General features: G+C 39.5%; 1 protein-coding gene across 1 annotated transcript in view; it reads right to left on the bottom strand.

Annotated features, from left to right (window-relative positions):
* The window catches only part of LOC117535264 (inositol polyphosphate 5-phosphatase K-like), a gene marked incomplete at its 5' end in the record, with an annotated part of 29,670 nt that extends 11,429 nt beyond the window's left edge, over positions 1 to 18,241 (bottom strand). The window contains 8 exon segments of the mRNA XM_034199663.1: positions 3,112 to 3,138; positions 4,541 to 4,650; positions 8,064 to 8,175; positions 8,784 to 8,902; positions 8,904 to 8,960; positions 17,192 to 17,308; positions 17,698 to 17,806; positions 18,137 to 18,241. Of these exon segments, the coding sequence (XP_034055554.1) occupies positions 3,112 to 3,138; positions 4,541 to 4,650; positions 8,064 to 8,175; positions 8,784 to 8,902; positions 8,904 to 8,960; positions 17,192 to 17,308; positions 17,698 to 17,806; positions 18,137 to 18,241 (756 nt within the window).
* Positions 18,242 to 18,449: the final 208 nt, after the last annotated feature.

Raw genomic sequence — 18,449 nt, 5'->3', positions numbered from 1 at the left:
GCACCTATTTTTTAATCCTTGCTTATTCAACCAGATAGATATATCGCTTTCACACCAAGGCTTTTCCCGTTCTAGCTCCGTGCTAGAGCTTTTCTGGTTCAGAACCGGTTCTTCGGTTCAGCTCCCGCTCTGTTCACACCGCTCAGAGCCCGACTGGTGCTGCGTCATTGCGTCATCGTTTGCGTCATTGCGTCATCGTTTGCGTCATGACGTAACCGTTTGCTGATTGTATTGAAGCGCTACTCATTTTGCTCTGTCGAAACGAAATGGAAGAAATGGGACGACTTTACAACCAACTTCACAGTCGTTACATGCTACATTCAAAAGTTCTTTCAATGACATCATCAACTTCAACGACAATTTCGTAGGAGAAAGAAGGTAAATTTACGTCCTATTCGATGGTGTTAGAGCTAGCTGTTGTTAGCCCATACTTGCCAACCCTCCCGATTTTCGCGGGAGACTCCCGATTTCATTGCCCTCTCCCGGTTTCCTCCCGGGGTCATATTTCTCCCGCATTTCTCCCGATTTCTGACAAAATCAGATTTACTCAGGACTGTTTCTACTCGGACTTTAATACAGCTACACCATTGTTTGGTTTCCATGGTAGCGCGTCTCTTTAGTAGCGCGCAACTGAAAGTCAGAGAGGGTGAGGGAGATAGTCACAGAAAACAGAACAAGAATCGACAACTCGACCCTCTGCTCACTCCTTTCCTGTAAAATACAGGTCCAGCCCACATATGCTGGTGCTACAGGCCGCAAGGCAGTGCACTTACAACTACAATGCATGTTAATGTTGATCTAATACAGCTTTGGCGAACCACTACCACCCCCCGCGGTGGCTTTGGAAATGCTCCCGATTTCTGAGGTCTCAAGGTTGGCAAGTATGTGTTAGCCTCTGCATGCGCCAAGCTCAAAATACCCAGCTTTGCAGCATTAATTACTATGGTATAACATTAAAACTGATTCCCAATGTTATTTCCACAGATCATGTTGAAGCTGGCGGAAAGGTGGATGTCTGGTGTTATTTGGACACAGCCCAGTTCCGACGTAAGCGTGACGTATGCAGCGCTTGCTTTCTAGACCGACAACTTTTTGGTGCTTGAAACGAACCGGATTCCGGTGCTTAGAGGCGGCTCCGCTGCAGTGTGAACAGGAAAAACCGGTGCTTTTCAAACTCCAGCTCCAAACCGGCCCTGGAACCGCGTTGGTGTGAAAGGGGCAATAGATAGAAACTGTATTGATCCCAATTCTGAAAATTATTCCGTCACAGAAGCAGAAGTGTGTTCCGACATAAAAATACAAATCTTAAAATACTTTAAAAAACTGAATTAACAATTAAAAATAAAATGAAAAATATTCTTGATTATTAAAATAAAAAGTAAAAAATACTACAGGATCTAAAATACTACAGGAAAACCGCCTGAAGAAACGTGGGATATTTTCTAAAAAGCGAGACCTGTGGCTCCACTTTCACAGAGCCACACAATTAGTGTAATACTAATGATATTAGTTTGGCATCTGTGACTTTTGATTCAGATGGACCTCAGAATTTGACCCAGGTGGCACCACTGTTGTTAAAGTGTTGCCAGTGGTGATTGTGATTTTGCATTTTGAAATCTAGTGTCTGCTCAAGCCAAACCGTTAAACAAGGGGTTTCTTAAGCATATTGTTCTCTGGGAATTTACAGATTTACTATCACTGATTAAGACAGGTCATCATCAGGAAGTGAGACATGAATTAGACAGTTTGCCATTGCTCCTCCCGAACCATCAGCTTTAAACAGAATTGCATTAAGAAGGCAGCAACCTGCAGGAACGGTGGTACCATGTTTGGGTAATTCAATCAAATCCAACACAAACATATTGAATTATCCACAGTGACATATCTCTTGTGTTATAATTATATGTATATTCTAGCCATGCATGTTAGCTGTTATGCAGCCGCAGCTCAAAGCTTTAACTGTACATATAAAAAACATGCTCAGAGGTTAAATGCAGGTTAATACCGACTACTAACATCTAAAAGCACCCTGTGGAGTTATATGTACATTCATGGTTCCTTGTAAAAATGCATCTTCTATGATAACGGTTGTCTTCAAAATCCAAATTATATATTATTCCTATCCAGGGGGTTTTTCTAGAAAGATGTGAGGTGATACTGTGGCGCTGAGCTTGTTTATAAGATATATCAATTCTGGCGAGAACATGACGCCCGTATACAAGATGGCGCTGCAACAACAACGTAAACAACAACGTGACGTCAGAGCTCCGTAAAAACAAAGCTGTCTCTGCCGTCTGACGCTCTGTTTGACCGGTCATATTTCTGGAGGAATTATACCGTTTTTGAGGAACAGAAATATTGTTTTCTGGCATCACGTTAACATTTTACGGGGAAATCTCGCTGTTACTCCGGTGCAGACAACACCCTGCTATGAGCTGGAGTGCTATCAATTTATTAATACGCAAAAAAAAGCTCAAAACAATTTCAATTCTTAATAAAATCAGCATTGTTTACATCCATGTCTGCAAGCTATAAGAGCCTGTATTCATGTGTCTTGGTGCATCTCTACCATCTGTATCAGTAGATTAAAATCAAATAATGAAGCTATGAAAGGGAATGTGAATCTCCTCTGCGAAGTCCTCATTTTGCGCAAGAATGAAGAAAAATAATGGTATCTTCACATGAAAACCTGGCTCTATATATCGGTAAGAAACTCGGAATAAAAATAATGGTATCTTAATATGGAAACATAGCTCCACACAATGGTAAGAAACACAAAACCTGGTTCTTTATATCCTCCAGTGGTCAGAAACTCCACAGGTTACCTTTCACAGCTATGCCTGTATCCACAAAACAACATGTCTGTGGGGTCAGACTACTTCCTGGAAAACATGCGTTCAGTCTTTCCGTGCGTAGACGTTCCCAAATGTGTCTCAGAAAGACTGTTAGTTGCACCTGCTTTGTTTGCTTATTGTGCCGTGCGTTACTGAAGCCTTTAACTAGAAGTTACTCTACGTTAAAAGGGGAATAGCATGATGTTAAAAGTATGTGCAGTTAGGGGAATTAAAAACAGGGTGATATGATGTAGGTAAAGGGACAACAAGCTCTTACTTAAAGCCAAACCAGTTCCTGTAGAGCCTGTGGAGTTTAAATCACAATCAGAATATTATTATTAAAAAATACAGGAGGTAAAAGAAATGAAAGTACACATTTTCAATAAGTAAATAAAATAAAAAGGAATTAAATTATATTTATAAAAACAAGGAATTAGGGTAAAAATGTGCAATAAGAAAATAAAATAGAAAATACAATAAAATAGGAAAACATGTGTTTAATAAGAGGATGAAACAATTGTGCAAAAAGATACAATTTAATAAAATAAAAATTAAATATATGTATAAAAATAAGAAATTAAATAAAAAATGTGCAACAGGAAGATAAAATAGAGGGAAAAAATATAAGAAATATAGTTAAAGAAATAATAGAAATATGTATATAAAATTAAGAAATAAATTGCAATAAGAAATTAAAATAGATGAATAAATAGGAAATGTAATTAAAAATGTGCAACAGGAAGAAAGGAAAACCATCCCGTCCTAAAACCCGGAAGGAAGCTGCCGGTTCCCTCGACAAAAAGGCAATGCGATCTCTCCATAGGGTTTTGGAAAGTAGCTGGAAATAAGGTCTGTGGTTGAAACACATTGAAGAGACGGATCACGTTTTGTTCAGCCGGATAATCTCCACATGTCTACTTTTATAATGTTTGAATCATAAATCTAATGTCCAGAAGCTAAATGCTAACGTTATGCTATAAAAGAACTACAGCCGAGTCCAGCAGCACGACTTCAACGTCACGCCAACTTCAGATCCATATTCAAACACACAGATTCTAAATGGAACGAGTTGAAGCGTTGGTTTGAACAGTCTGCAGGAGGCAGGGACTTGCTTTCAAGCAGAACAGAAACTAACTTAGAGGAGTGTTTACGTGTTCGGCGTAATGACGTACAACGACCTCCACGACTTCTGTAGTCCTATTCAGCCACTTGGTAACAACCATCGTTTCTCAGACACGTCCACTCTTCAGAAATCACCAGTGGGGTCACTGCTGATGATTTAATGTCGTAGAACAAAATGTGATCCGTGTCTTCAATGTGTCTCAACCACAGACCTTAGTTCAGCTACTTTCCTAAACCCTATGGAGAGATCCCATTGGCTCTGAGACCAGGGAACAGGAAGTGGAGACATGCTGACTCACTTCCTGGTTTTAGGACTCGTTCCTGCACCGCTCGACATGTATAGACATAAGACATTATAGTAAAAATATTCAATAAAAAGATACAAAATAATACAAATATTTAAATAAAATTAGAGGTTAAGTTAAAAATGTGCACTAAGTAAATAACATTCAATTAAATGATTTATGTCTACATAAGAAGTAAGAAAACCGGTGTAGAGGCCGCTACTGGAAATAAAAACACTGACTTAAAAAGTGTGATTATGATTAATTAGGACTAATGACGACGTTATTTGGAACAGTTACCTGCTGTCATAATTGTCGGAGTTTAGGTCAAACTTGTAGGTGGGCTGAAAGTCCAGAGGCCCTTCATCAAACTCCTGCAGCAGCTGCTCCTTCTTCTTCATCATCGTCAGCTGAGAACCACAACACACACTTTTCTCAGCAGGAGAGGACTCTTTAAAGTAGAGACACTACATACTGATATACACCTGAACATCAGCAGGAGAGGACTCTTTAAAGTAGAGACACTACATACTGATATACACCTGAACATCAGCAGGAGAGGACTCTTTAAAGTAGAGACACTACATACTGATATACACCTGAACATCAGCAGGAGAGGACTCTTTAAAGTAGAGACACTACATACTGATATACACCTGAACATCAGCAGGAGAGGACTCTTTAAAGTAGAGACACTACATACTGATATACACCTGAACATCAACAGGAGAGGACTCTTTAAAGTAGAGACACTACATACTGATATACACCTGAACATCAGCAGGAGAGGACTCTTTAAAGTAGAGACACTACATACTGATATAAACCTCAACATCAGCAGGAGAGGACTCTTTAAAGTAGAGACACTACATACTGATATACACCTGAACATCAGCAGGAGAGGACTCTTTAAAGTAGAGACTCTACATACTGATATACACCTGAACATCAGCAGGAGAGGACTCTTTAAAGTAGAGACACTACATACTGATATAAACCTGAACATCAGCAGGAGAGGACTCTTTAAAGTAGAGATACTACATACTGATATACACCTGAACATCAGCAGGAGAGGACTCTTTAAAGTAGAGATGCTACATACTGATATACACCTGAACATCAGCAGGAGAGGACTCTTTAAAGTAGAGACACTACATACTGATATACACCTGAACATCAGCAGGAGAGAACTCTTTAAAGTAGAGACACTACATACTGATATACACCTGGACATCAGCAGGAGAGAACTCTTTAAAGTAGAGACACTACATACTGATATACACCTGAACATCAGCAGGAGAGGACTCTTTAAAGTAGAGACACTACATACTGATATACACCTGAACATCAGCAGGAGAGGACTCTTTAAAGTAGAGATGCTACATACTGATATACACCTGAACATCAGCAGGAGAGGACTCTTTAAAGTAGAGACATACATACTGATATACACCTGAACATCAGCAGGAGAGAACTCTTTAAAGTAGATACACTACATACTGATATACACCTGAACATCAGTAGGAGAGGACTCTTTAAAGTAGAGACACTACATACTGATATACACCTGAACATCAGCAGGAGAGGACTATTTAAAGTAGAGATACTACATACTGATATACACCTGAACATCAGCAGGAGAGGACTCTTTAAAGTAGAGACACTACATACTGATATACACCTGAACAATCAGCAGGAGAGGACTCTTTAAAGTAGAGACACTACATACTGATATACACCTGAACATCAGCAGGAGAGGACTATTTAAAGTAGAGACACTACATACTGATATACACCTGAACATCAGTAGGAGAGGACTCTTTAAAGTAGAGACACTACATACTGATATACACCTGAACATCAGCAGGAGAGGACTATTTAAAGTAGAGACACTACATACTGATATACACCTGAACATCAGCAGGAGAGGACTCTTTAAAGTAGAGACACTACATACTGATATACACCTGAACATCAGCAGGAGAGGACTCTTTAAAGTAGAGACACTACATACTGATATAAACCTGAACATCAGCAGGAGAGGACTCTTTAAAGTAGAGACACTACATACTGATATACACCTGAACATCAGCAGGAGAGGACTCTTTAAAGTAGAGACACTACATACTGATATACACCTGAACATCAGCAGGAGAGGACTCTTTAAAGTAGAGACACTACATACTGATATACAACTGAACATCAGCAGGAGAGGACTCTTTAACGTAGAGACACTACATACTGATATACACCTGAACATCAGCAGGAGAGAACTCTTTAAAGTAGAGACACTACATACTGATATACACATGAACATCAGCAGGAGAGAACTCTTTAAAGTAGAGACACTACATACTGATATACACCTGAACATCAGCAGGAGAGGACTCTTTAAAGTAGAGACACTACATACTGATATACACCTGAACATCAGCAGGAGAGGACTCTTTAAAGTAGAGACACTACATACTGATATACACCTGAACATCAGCAGGAGAGGACTATTTAAAGTAGAGACACTACATACTGATATAAACCTGAACATCAGCAGGAGAGGACTCTTTAAAGTAGAGACACTACATACTGATATACACCTGAACATCAGCAGGAGAGGACTCTTTAAAGTAGAGACACTACATACTGATATACACCCTGAACATCAGCAGGAGAGGACTCTTTAAAGTAGAGACACTACATACTGATATACACCTGGACATCAGCAGGAGAGGGACTCTTTAAAGTAGAGACACTACATACTGATATACACCTGGACATCAGCAGGAGAGGACTCTTTAAAGTAGAGACACTACATACTGATATACACTCTGAACATCAGCAGGAGAGGACTCTTTAAAGTAGAGACACTACATACTGATATACACCTGAACATCAGCAGGAGAGGACTCTTTAAAGTAGAGACACTACATACTGATACACCTGAACATCAGTAGGAGAGAACTCTTTAAAGTAGAGACACTACATACTGATATACACCTGAACATCAGCAGGAGAGGACTCTTTAAAGTAGAGACACTACATACTGATATACACCTGAACATCAGCAGGAGAGGACTCTTTAAAGTAGAGACACTACATACTGATATACACCTGAACATCAGCAGGAGAGGACTCTTTAAAGTAGAGACACTACATACTGATATACACCTGAACATCAGCAGGAGAGGACTCTTTAAAGTAGAGACACTACATACTGATATACACCTGAACATCAGCAGGAGAGGACTCTTTTAAAGTAGAGACACTACATACTGATATACACCTGAACATCAGCAGGAGAGGACTCTTTAAAGTAGAGACCACTACATACTGATATACACCTGAACATCAGCAGGAGAGGACTCTTTAAAGTAGAGACACTACATACTGATATACACCTGAACATCAGCAGGAGAGGACTCTTTAAAGTAGAGACACTAACATTACTGATATACACCTGAACATCAGCAGGAGAGGACTCTTTAAAGTAGAGACACTACATACTGATATACACCTGAACATCAGCAGGAGAGGACTCTTTAAAGTAGAGACACTACATACTGATATACACCTGGAGATCAGCAGGAGAGGACTCTTTAAAGTAGAGACACTACAAACTGATATGAACCTGAACATCAGCAGGAGAGGACTCTTTAAAGTAGAGACACTACAAACTGATATACACCTGAACATCAGCAGGAGAGGACTCTTTAAAGTAGAGACACTACATACTGATATACACCTGAACATCAGCAGGAGAGGACTCTTTAAAGTAGAGACACTACAAACTGATATGAACCTGATATGGCCTCTTTAAGTCTCAAACCTGGTCTTTGCTCCACAGCAGGCTGTAGTTCTGCTGTTCGATGCAGGAGCGGACAAAGTGCATGCCGTGATCCTGAATCCTGAAGTTCAGATCTCCAAACCAGAACACCAGCCTGAGCCGAGGGGAAAGGAGAAGAAGGAATTGTAAAAATAATCAAAAAAGTGAACAAATTAACACATCATTTTAAACATTGAAAAAGCTAAATTGTAATTTATTTTGCACGTTTTAATCCTCATACTCAAGTGTCTTTAATATGTTTGATACATTTTGTCGATTATGACCTTACAAATTAGGTGTTATTCTAATGTTTATGACACTTTTCAGGATTTACAGATTACAAATTAGTATTTTTATCAATACACAACTGTAGATATAATAGAAAAAACACATTTACTGTAAATTAAATGTTGTATATTGTAGTAAAATGTGCACAATTGTACTTGTACTCCTTATGTTAATGTTAATATTTTTATTATATATTATTTTATACTGGCTTTGCAATTTTTTACTTGTACTTGTTATGATTATATAACTATTAATTCAATTTAGGTCATTAATTTATTTTTACGGAATTTATCTAGATTTATATCCTAATATAAATGTTCCTTTTTTTTAATTCTCAAATGCAACATCTGTTACAAATTCCACCTGCGGGGATAAATGGAGTTTTTCTGATATCATTTTTTTTTTAGTAAACCAGAGTTTCTATTATCTACTCACTTGTGGTCCGCAATTTTTGGAGATTTTTCACAGTCGAAGACCAGTTTGTCCATGATGTACTCGAACTCATCCACCCTCTCTGAGGCGTAGTTCATGTGAGCGGCCAGGTGGCAGTTTAGGGAAGCAGAGCATGTGACCGTAGAAAGAAAGACGGACAGAAACTCCACCTTTATTACCCTGAGAGAGAGAGAGACAGAAAGAGGTGAGAAACTACCAACAATTACAACTCAGACAGAAACAAATAACACAAATTCATCAAGTTTTCAAAATAACTCATGAGATATTATTGACTTTGTTGAGAAGGAACACACAGAAAGTCAAATCAGAAAGAAAGACGGACAGAAACTCCACCTTTGTTTCCCTGAGAGAGAGAAACAAATTTCATTTCAGTTGTTTTTCTGTACAAATGTTTTTCTGTCACAAAAGCGGTCGTTTCATGAAACAGAAAGATGTTTGGAAACAGAGGAACTACTCTGACGTTCATTCACAATCTCAGCTGTGTGAGAAACCAACAATTACAACTCAGATAGAAAGAAAAAATACAAATTCATCAAGTTTTCAAAATAACTTGATGACATTTTGAGAAGGAACAAAAAGAAAGTCAAATCATTCTTTACTTCTGCTTCTGTGGTTCGGTTAATACAGTCTTTTTTAACACATTTTAATGTCCGAATTGAAAGAGGAACATCAGATTTTACACATCATTGTGGTGTTTATATGTCAGGGTATATGCAGGAACCCTGAAGTCGAATGTAAGACCTTTTTTAAGACCCTTTCCATACATTTTAAGACCTCATCGCCACTTCGAGTTTTAACCGGTTACCTTGGTGACACACTTTACCTCACATTCACTATATACAGTATTGATTGTCCTTCCTCCTTATCTTCCAACCATTTGGACGCAGACTTGCATTTCCCCATAACGATGTTGCTTAGCAACCGGCGTAAACGGACCGTCGCGCGCTATCAAGCAGTGAGCGCGCGATGTCCTGTTCAGATGACGTCAAACCCAACGGGATGCCATAAATAAACTACACAGAATCACACTACACACCTACGCAATGATTACATTCAGGCAGACTGTAGAATACAACCTCTTTGGACCATTTATATACTTATTGAAAACAAGCTACCAAATGTAACACCTTGGAAAATGCCCTTTAATATTTTTTAATAGCCTTCATTGATTTATCAACTTTTAATACTTTTTAAGACCCCGCGGACCCCCTGTATGTGTTTAGGAGTATGGGCTACAGGATACCGATTACACAGGAAAGAGGATCGTCAATATATAGATAATATATCGATATTAGGAAAGTGTTGTCTTTTTCCGGTTCAAAGGCCAATAAGATTGTATTTGTGACGAATTTAAAGCCTTATTTTCAGACAATCTTTGACTTTTCTAATGACATGTTTATTTGTATTTCAACATGTATATTATTTTCAATTGTTTTAATGCTATTTTATTTCTATTGGAGATTTTTACATTTTTAATTGTTTATTTCTAGTCTTTTACTTTCTCTAATGTACAATGCCTTGTCTTTTTATGCTGCTGCAATGCAAAAATGTCCCAAATTGGAATCAATAAAGTACTTGTTATCTTACGCTGGTGTGTGTGTGTGTGTGTGTGTGGTGTGTGTGTGTGTGTGTGTGTGTGGTGTGTGTGTGTGTGTGTGTGTGTGTGTGTGTGTGTGTGTGTGTGTGTATGTGTGTGTGTGTGTGGACATTTTTATTATATCCTTATATGCTTAAACCAAATGCTTCTCAACACATTGTAAAACACCTATATCATTTCCTGAGATGTGCTGTTTTCTTCTTATACTCCACTGTGGGTTTATTCCCAAGCACTTCAAGGCCACACTTCAAGGCCACAGAGCTGATTTGGCTACTAGGTTGAGACTCACACAAAGTCACACGAGAACCGTTATACTATCTACAGCTCAAGGCCAGGTGTCTAATACCGTGTGAAGACAGATTTCTGAGCTTCCCTCCCTTTGCTGTATATAAGCTTTTCTTTCCTATTATATCTGCGCACACTCGCGCAGACTATTCTATACTCTGTGAGACCTGTGTCTATATTTATTGTATCTTATGTATTTGAAGCTTCAAATAAATAACCAGAAGGACAACTCTGTCTGATTCACCATTTATTTGTTTTGATCACTCTGACTTGTACTCTCCACAGTGTTGGGTCTCAGATTTCCATAACAATTGGCGTTGTCGGCAGGATCTCTGCAAGTTCGATTGGGGACACCTACGGACGCTGGTGGTCGCTAGCTCCAGGATCCTCGGATCCTCCTCTACCTCGACAGAAACCGTACGGGACGAGAGGACCAGCGCCGGGGGTGGAACCGATTGACTTCACGAGATCCAACAAACTCAAAAGGCTTTCAATACTCGGTGAGATGTACAGTGTCTAAATTGTTTAAAGTTAAACGTAATTAAACTCCATGACATTTATGAGAGGGACTGCTCGAAAGTAGGATATTTGGGATATCCATCGTAGCCTGGGTTTACGATCAGTCTTTGTGTGATTTGTACTGTGAAACAAATATCACATCATCGACGAATGAAAAAATAGTGTTTTGGTAACACGGGGTGTTTTGGTAACACTTAAAGACTTTGTTTTGGGAGCAAAGCAGGTTTGTACACCCTCCTGAGGGTCCGATTGTGGATGTCATGCGAGTAGAAATGGTGAAAACAGTCTGTCTAAATTAAATATCTGGACGGAAATGTTCGTTGTTGTTGATGATCAGTGTAAATGCTATGATGAGAGTTTTTCTGTTAAAATGTGTGAATGATGAGCTCATGCTTAAACCTATGTATTGGAGTTTGCTGCGCAGCGCTGGTTCCTGTTACACTCGCACAACACAAACTGTGTCAAATCCCAGGGGCGGTCCACACATTTCACTAGCCAGGGGCCCCACTGATAGATAGAGGGATTTGGGTCCAATCGTTAAAGATTGGGAGTCAGTCACTGATTGGGCACCTACACACACAGAATATGTCATATACTCTATGTCACGTGACGTGGATAAGATGAAAATGTGCACGAACATAGCCGTTCTGCGCACATTGCTGTTGGTTGAGGATGATGAGGTAATTCTCATATCTCTGAGCTTCCTGCCGCGCTTTCAGATGTGCCATACTCACTCTGGGCAGCTCACAGATATGACGTAGGTTTAATGTCCACGTTCCGTCCAAATCAACCCCCGTATCCATTGAAACGTGAAGCTGTTGATGGCATTCGGCCAGTGTTTACCTCTCCGCTTAAACAAGGGGTCATTATTCCGTGTAACGATTCCGGTACGCACTCCAGTGTTTCCTGTCAAAAAGATCAGAGACAAAACCTCCTGACGAGTGGAGATTTGTCCAGGATTTACGAGCTGTAAATGCAGCTGTGCATGCACGCTCGTCCCAACTCCTTATCTGATTATTTCCCAAGTTCCAGCCTCTGCAACATTTTTTACTGTCATAAGATCTCTCAAATGCATTTTTCAGTGTTCCTGTACACAAAGACAGTCAATTTTGTTCACATTTGAATATAATGGTAAACCTTACACATTCTCCTACAACCAGGCAATGTGTACAAGGTTGGCCTCTCTCCAAGTTTCTAAAGACACTGCTCTCATCCAGTAGTTTGATGACCTCATGATTTGCGCACCCACAGCAGAACAGTGTGGAGCTGATACAATTTCCTTGTTAACATACCTCGCAGCCGAAGGCCAGAAGGCCAGTTTGTCAAAACTCCAATATGTACAAAGAACAGTTACATTTTTGAGTCATGTCATTTCAGGAGAGGGGAAAACGCTTTTAGATAAGCGTATTGCATCATTGGCTGCTCTGCCAAAACCTGTCACTAAGCGACAGATGATGTCATTCTTGCGTATGTGTTCATAACACACGGCTGTTGTTATGCTTGCTGTGATGTTACATTAGTCCGTTCTCTGCTTGTAATTATGCCGTTACAAGTTTAATATTCTGAAAGCCAATACTTTGTTTATTCGAAAACAGATGAAAACAAACTGTCTTTTATACAAAATGGAAGTATTATACAAGTAAAACTACATGTTGCTTTAATCCCATGTAATTGTAGAATGAACACAGTCTTCCTTTGTATAAGTCAGGTGTCTTGAGTAGTCAAAATTACCTACAAATCATTGTACACATTTGTAAATATTATTTTCCACTTGTTACCATTGTGAGGCTATTTTTATGCAGCTCTGCGTGATTTTGTAGCTACAATTCAGACTAATACACTACCAGAGGTGGAATAAGTACTCAGATATTGTACTTGAGTAAAAGTATAAGTACTCAGATCTTGTACTTGAGTAAAAGTAGAAGTACCAGAGTGTTACAGTAAAAGTCCTGCATTCAAAATGTTCCTCAAGTGAAAGTAGAAAAGTATTCTCATCAAAATATAGTGAAAGACAGTAAAAGTATTCATTGTGCAGATTGGTCCATTTCAGAATAATATATATGATATGTTTTATAATGATTGATCATGAAAGTGTTCTCAAAGCTGGTAAAGGTGCAGCTAGTTTGAATGACTTTGTATACTGCAGGGTAGCTTGTGGATTTACTCCAGGTGGAACTAAAGTCTGATTTAACACTTGATTATATTTCACATCATTCATCCAGATCTGTGAAGTAACTAAAGGTATTAAATACATGTAGTGAAGGAAAAGTACACCATGTACCTCTGACTTATGTTCACTGCCAACCTAAAAGTACCTCAAAAATAGTAATCAATAATGTATTGAAAAGTTATTTGGCTGATTGTTTTTATATCGGCTCAGCCAGGTTATATGGGAGGCCCAGTCTACGTACACTCTAAAGGCAAATGCCTTGGCTTAACAAAGAAAATCAAGGCAATAGGTTGCATCGATGGTTATTGAGTTAAGAGAACTTCTAATGAAATGTTGTTAAAGCAACAAAATTATTTGAGAAAGGGGAGAAGGCTTTTCCTCTACAATCAGAGGTGTTTTCAATTACCACTTACTTAATAATTGGTAGCATAAACACAAGTTTTTAAGTTGATTACTCCAAAAGTTCCAACTTGTTTTACCGTATGATTTAAATGTAATCTTGAGTTGTATATACTTAATTACCAGTATTGAACATGGACAGATGTTTTTAAGTTGACAGCCATTTGTAAATTAAGTTGACTCCGTGTTCTCCTCTCCAAATAATATTGTATTCAATAGGGTTTTTCTCTTAGCTTTTCCATGTTTTGCCTTTAAAGAAAGAAATTAATTGATTCCACAACAAAAATATTAGGCAATTCACTTTTTATTTTTGAACTGCAGTTGGTTATTTCAACACATGATGTTTCAATCAGGAGAGTTTGAATTTCAAGTTGTATTTGAATGACAAAAGATGACACTCACCTTAAAATGTCCTTTGTATATTTCTATTTGTCTTAACTGTGGGAACTTGTCCAGGCATCTTAAGTGGGAGTGGACTTGAAATCCTTAACTCAAGGGGTAGAACAATTAAGTTATCAAGCCAATTGCATTACAATACCTCAACTTGAATTTAGGGTTGAAGTCAATTAACGCAGAAATCAGAGTTCAAATGACACAATATTAAGTTGATGTAATTACCAACATTATTACGTCAACACAACTTATAAATTAATGTTTGCAACTTAAAATGTTTATCTAAAATCAATTAACTCACATTTTTATCTTGCAACCATGCATTTAATTAAGTGGAGGTGAAAGGTCGCCTGAATTCGTTTTAAGACGTACAGATCACTCATTTTGAAATATTAAACTTAGTTTTCTTTTCTTTAATTTTTCATCCTCGTGTAGAAGGCTATCACGAAACACACATTTGGTTGTTTATAGCATAAAGAACATCTGAGTTAATGTGAGGTCGGGAAATAATCATTTGAGTATGTGCATATAAATATGTAATTTACAACAGCTGTAAGATGCTTGAAAAGGTTGAAAAGTGCACCTTGAAAATGCTTGAAAAGTGCTTGAATTTGACTTTGGAAAAGGTGTAAGAACCCTCTTATGCCTTTGCCTGAAGACAGTGACGAACTTCTCATGGTGTGCACACCTAGACCGGACTTAAAAGACGTTCCTCTGACCAACGCTGACCTCATTTTGTATGTTGATGGGTCTGCCTTTCGCGACCAGGGGGGCACTAATCGGGTGGGTTTTTCTGTTGTTCCAGATTCTGCTGTACTCGTTCCGGACCAATCCCATGTCACCTCTCAGCACAAGCAGCAGAGCTGATTGCACTAACTGAAGCCTGCACGTTTGCAGAAGGCAAAACCGTGACTATTTACACTGACTCACGCTATGCTTTTGGGGTAGTACACGATTTTGAAGCTATTTGGAAGTGTAGACAATTTCTGAAATCTGATGGCAAACCAGTACTTAACCATGTACTGGTTGCAGGCTTACTAGACACCATTCTGCTCCCATCTGAGGTTGCAGTCTGTAAATGTGCCACACACGCAAGCAGTACAGACCCAGTTTCCCTAAGAAATTGGGTCCGCTAATTTATCTGCTGACTCAGGCAGCTGAGCATCAGAGCATCAGCTGCTCTGATTCCTCTCACACCTCACGCACAATCATTTGTTAAAATCCCTGTCTCCTCCTTCACTGACAAAATGTCGTCACTGACTTCCATGCAGCAGCTCGCTAAACCAGTTGAGAAAGCTCAGTGGAAGGCTGCTGGGGCTGTTTTTGACCCAACCTCCAGCATCTGGGTTAGTCCAAATTCCAATCCATGTCTCCCAAGACATTTCTTCCCTCATTTTGCTAAGTTGACACATGGGTTGGATCATGTGTCAAAAGGGGGGATGTTAGAGTCTATCAATCAGGAGTGGTTCACAAGGGGGGTTACAGTAACAGCTCAGAAGCACTGTGAAGCATGCCTAATTTGCATTATGCAAATTATGGTAGACCAGTAAAGGTTACAGGACCCGGAGCACATCCACCTCCCACCGATCATTTTCGGCCTATTAATCAGTTGTACTTGTTTGATTATCCCAATACTGAAGAAGTGCATTTCCAGCATGGTATCCTCAGCTTTCGTTCAGTATACTGCTATTCCATTACACGACAATCCTTTGCGCCACAGTGAGATAGACCAGCTAGAATCAGAAGTCTGGTTTCGACACTGCAAAATAATCCATGTGAATCGAGTACCCTCCTCTTATGCTTACATTATATTGGAGTCTGTCCTCCACAAAAACAGCCAGTTTTCTATGATATATTTGTGATGTGTTTACTTAAACCAGCGATGGAGTGTATGCATTGATGTGTTATATCAGTCTATCCTGTCATTATTTTTATTTTTTTTATTGATCAAGTATGATCAAAAGGGGAGAATGTAGTGGACATTTTTATTATATCCTTATATGCTTAAACCAAATGCTTCTCAACACATTGTAAAACACCTATATAATTTCCTGAGATGTGCTGTTTTCTTCTTCTCACTGTGGGTTTATTCCCAAGCACTTCAAGGCCACACTTCAAGGCCACAGAGCTGATTTGGCTACTAGGTTGCAGGGACGGGTGGCGCAGTGGTCTGTGCATCCGATCATCAGATCAAGGGGGAGTGCTGGGGAACTCCAGTTCGAAAGCCGCTCCTGCCGCCACTGCGTCAGGCCGTTGTGTCCTTGGGCAAGACACTTCACCCGGATTTGCTCCTGTGGGTATTGTCCACAGTACATGTATAATACCAATGTGTACCTGTAAAAGCGCCTCGATGTCTTCGAGGCGTGAAGATGGACGGTGTGGCGCAGTGCGCTGTGCAATGATCATCAGATCAAGGGGTGAAACCCGCCGCTGCTGCGTCTGTAAAGCCGGTGTGTCCTTGGGCAAGACACTTCACCTGAACTTGCTCCTGTGGGTATTGCCCACAGTATCTGACCATTGCATGTATCATATATATGTAAAGCGCTTTGAGTCATTGATAAAGCGCTATAATAAATGTAAGGAATTATTATTATTAGGTTGAGACTCACACAAAGTCACACGAGAACCGTTATACTATCTACAGCTCAAGGTGTCTAATACCGTGTGAAGACAGATTTCTGAGCTTCCCTCCCTTTGCTGTATATAAGCTTTGCTTTCCTATTATATCTGCGCACACTCGCGCAGACTATTCTATACTCTGTGAGACCTGTGTCTATATTTATTGTATCTTATGTATTTGAAGCTTCAAATAAATAACCAGAAGGACAACTGTCTGATTCACCATTTATTTGTTTTGATCACTCTGACTTGTACTCTCCACAGTGTTGGGTCTCAGATTTCCATAACTGTGTGTGTGTGTGTGTGTGTGTGTGTGTGTGTGTGTGTGTGTGTGTGTGTGTGTGTGTGTGTGTGTGTGTGTGTGTGTGTGTGTGTGTGTGTGTGTGTGTGTGTGTGTGTGTGTCTCACCCAGTAGCCATAGATGCCTGTGCGGGTGTAAGTGGCCTGGATGTCTCTGATGAAGGGGAGATGCTCCAGTTTGCAGAAGAAAAGCAGAAGAAGCCCCTGTAACCTGACAGAGGAAACCTGACACACACACTTTATTTATATAGCGCCTTTCATGCTTGACGCAGCCCAAAGTGCTTTTACAGAGTATGACAATAACAAATGAGGAACATCATTAAAAACAAGGTGTAAACAAACAGAAATATTAATACAATAAAACATGAACAGTGATATTACAAAAAACTATTACAATTGCCCCAAATTATAATCCAAATAAAAAAAGTTAGGTCAATTCCAATTGAGGTTGCTGTTTAAGATCAAATGGGGAAATTAACAACTACTGAACTACACATTACCTGTGAAAATGGCTGTGTGTGTGTGTGTGTGTGTGTGTGTGTGTGTGTGTGTGTGTGTGTGTGTGTGTGTGTGTGTGTGTGTGCACGTATGTGTGTTTTGAGAAGATGTTGTACCTTAACGTAATTTAGTGGAGCCAAAGTGGACATGAACACTTGACTCCAGGGGTCGTCGAATATCGTGTCCGACACAAACCTCAACGGCCCTGAGAACACCTCCTGCAGACTAACACACACACACACACACACACACACACACACACACACACACACACACACACACACACACACACACGTTAGTCACCTTGACCCTTTTCCAGTGTATAAACTCAAAATATCCGGGCTGTAAGAATAGTTTGAAGCTTCGTTTATAAAACAATAAATGTACATTGAAATCCTTTTGTTGTTGTTTTTGTATGACTATTTATCGAGTGCATATAGAGATTAAGCTACACTAATATTTAGAACAATTAAATCCTTTAATTATCCTACAGAGAGGAAGTTACAGGGTTAAATACTGACACAATATTAATGTCCCTCTCCTTGCACCACCTACCCAATAACGTAGAGGTCCGGGCCTTCTGTGTCGTTCAGATGGAGGAGAGAGGTTAAATCATCCGGGGGATCCACTGTGGCCACGTTCCACGTCACCATGTGGAGCCTGCAGTATGAAACAGGAAATACGAGTCATGAGTGCAGCTCTAGCATCCAATGATATTCAAAATCCATCAATACCAGGGAGGTCAGGAAGTGGATAGACAAGTTCATTGAGTGGAGCAGGGATGATAAGCCGATCTGGTTTTTTCAACAAAAAGAAAATGGGATTTAGATTATAGCAGAAAATAAGCTTAAACACGATTTATGCTGCT

This window comes from Gymnodraco acuticeps, unplaced genomic scaffold (genome assembly GCF_902827175.1).
Source record: "Gymnodraco acuticeps unplaced genomic scaffold, fGymAcu1.1, whole genome shotgun sequence".
In the NCBI taxonomy this organism is placed as follows: Eukaryota; Metazoa; Chordata; class Actinopteri; order Perciformes; family Bathydraconidae; genus Gymnodraco; species Gymnodraco acuticeps.
Note: the sequence above shows the minus strand (reverse complement) of the source record. Positions and strands in the feature narration are given on the sequence as shown.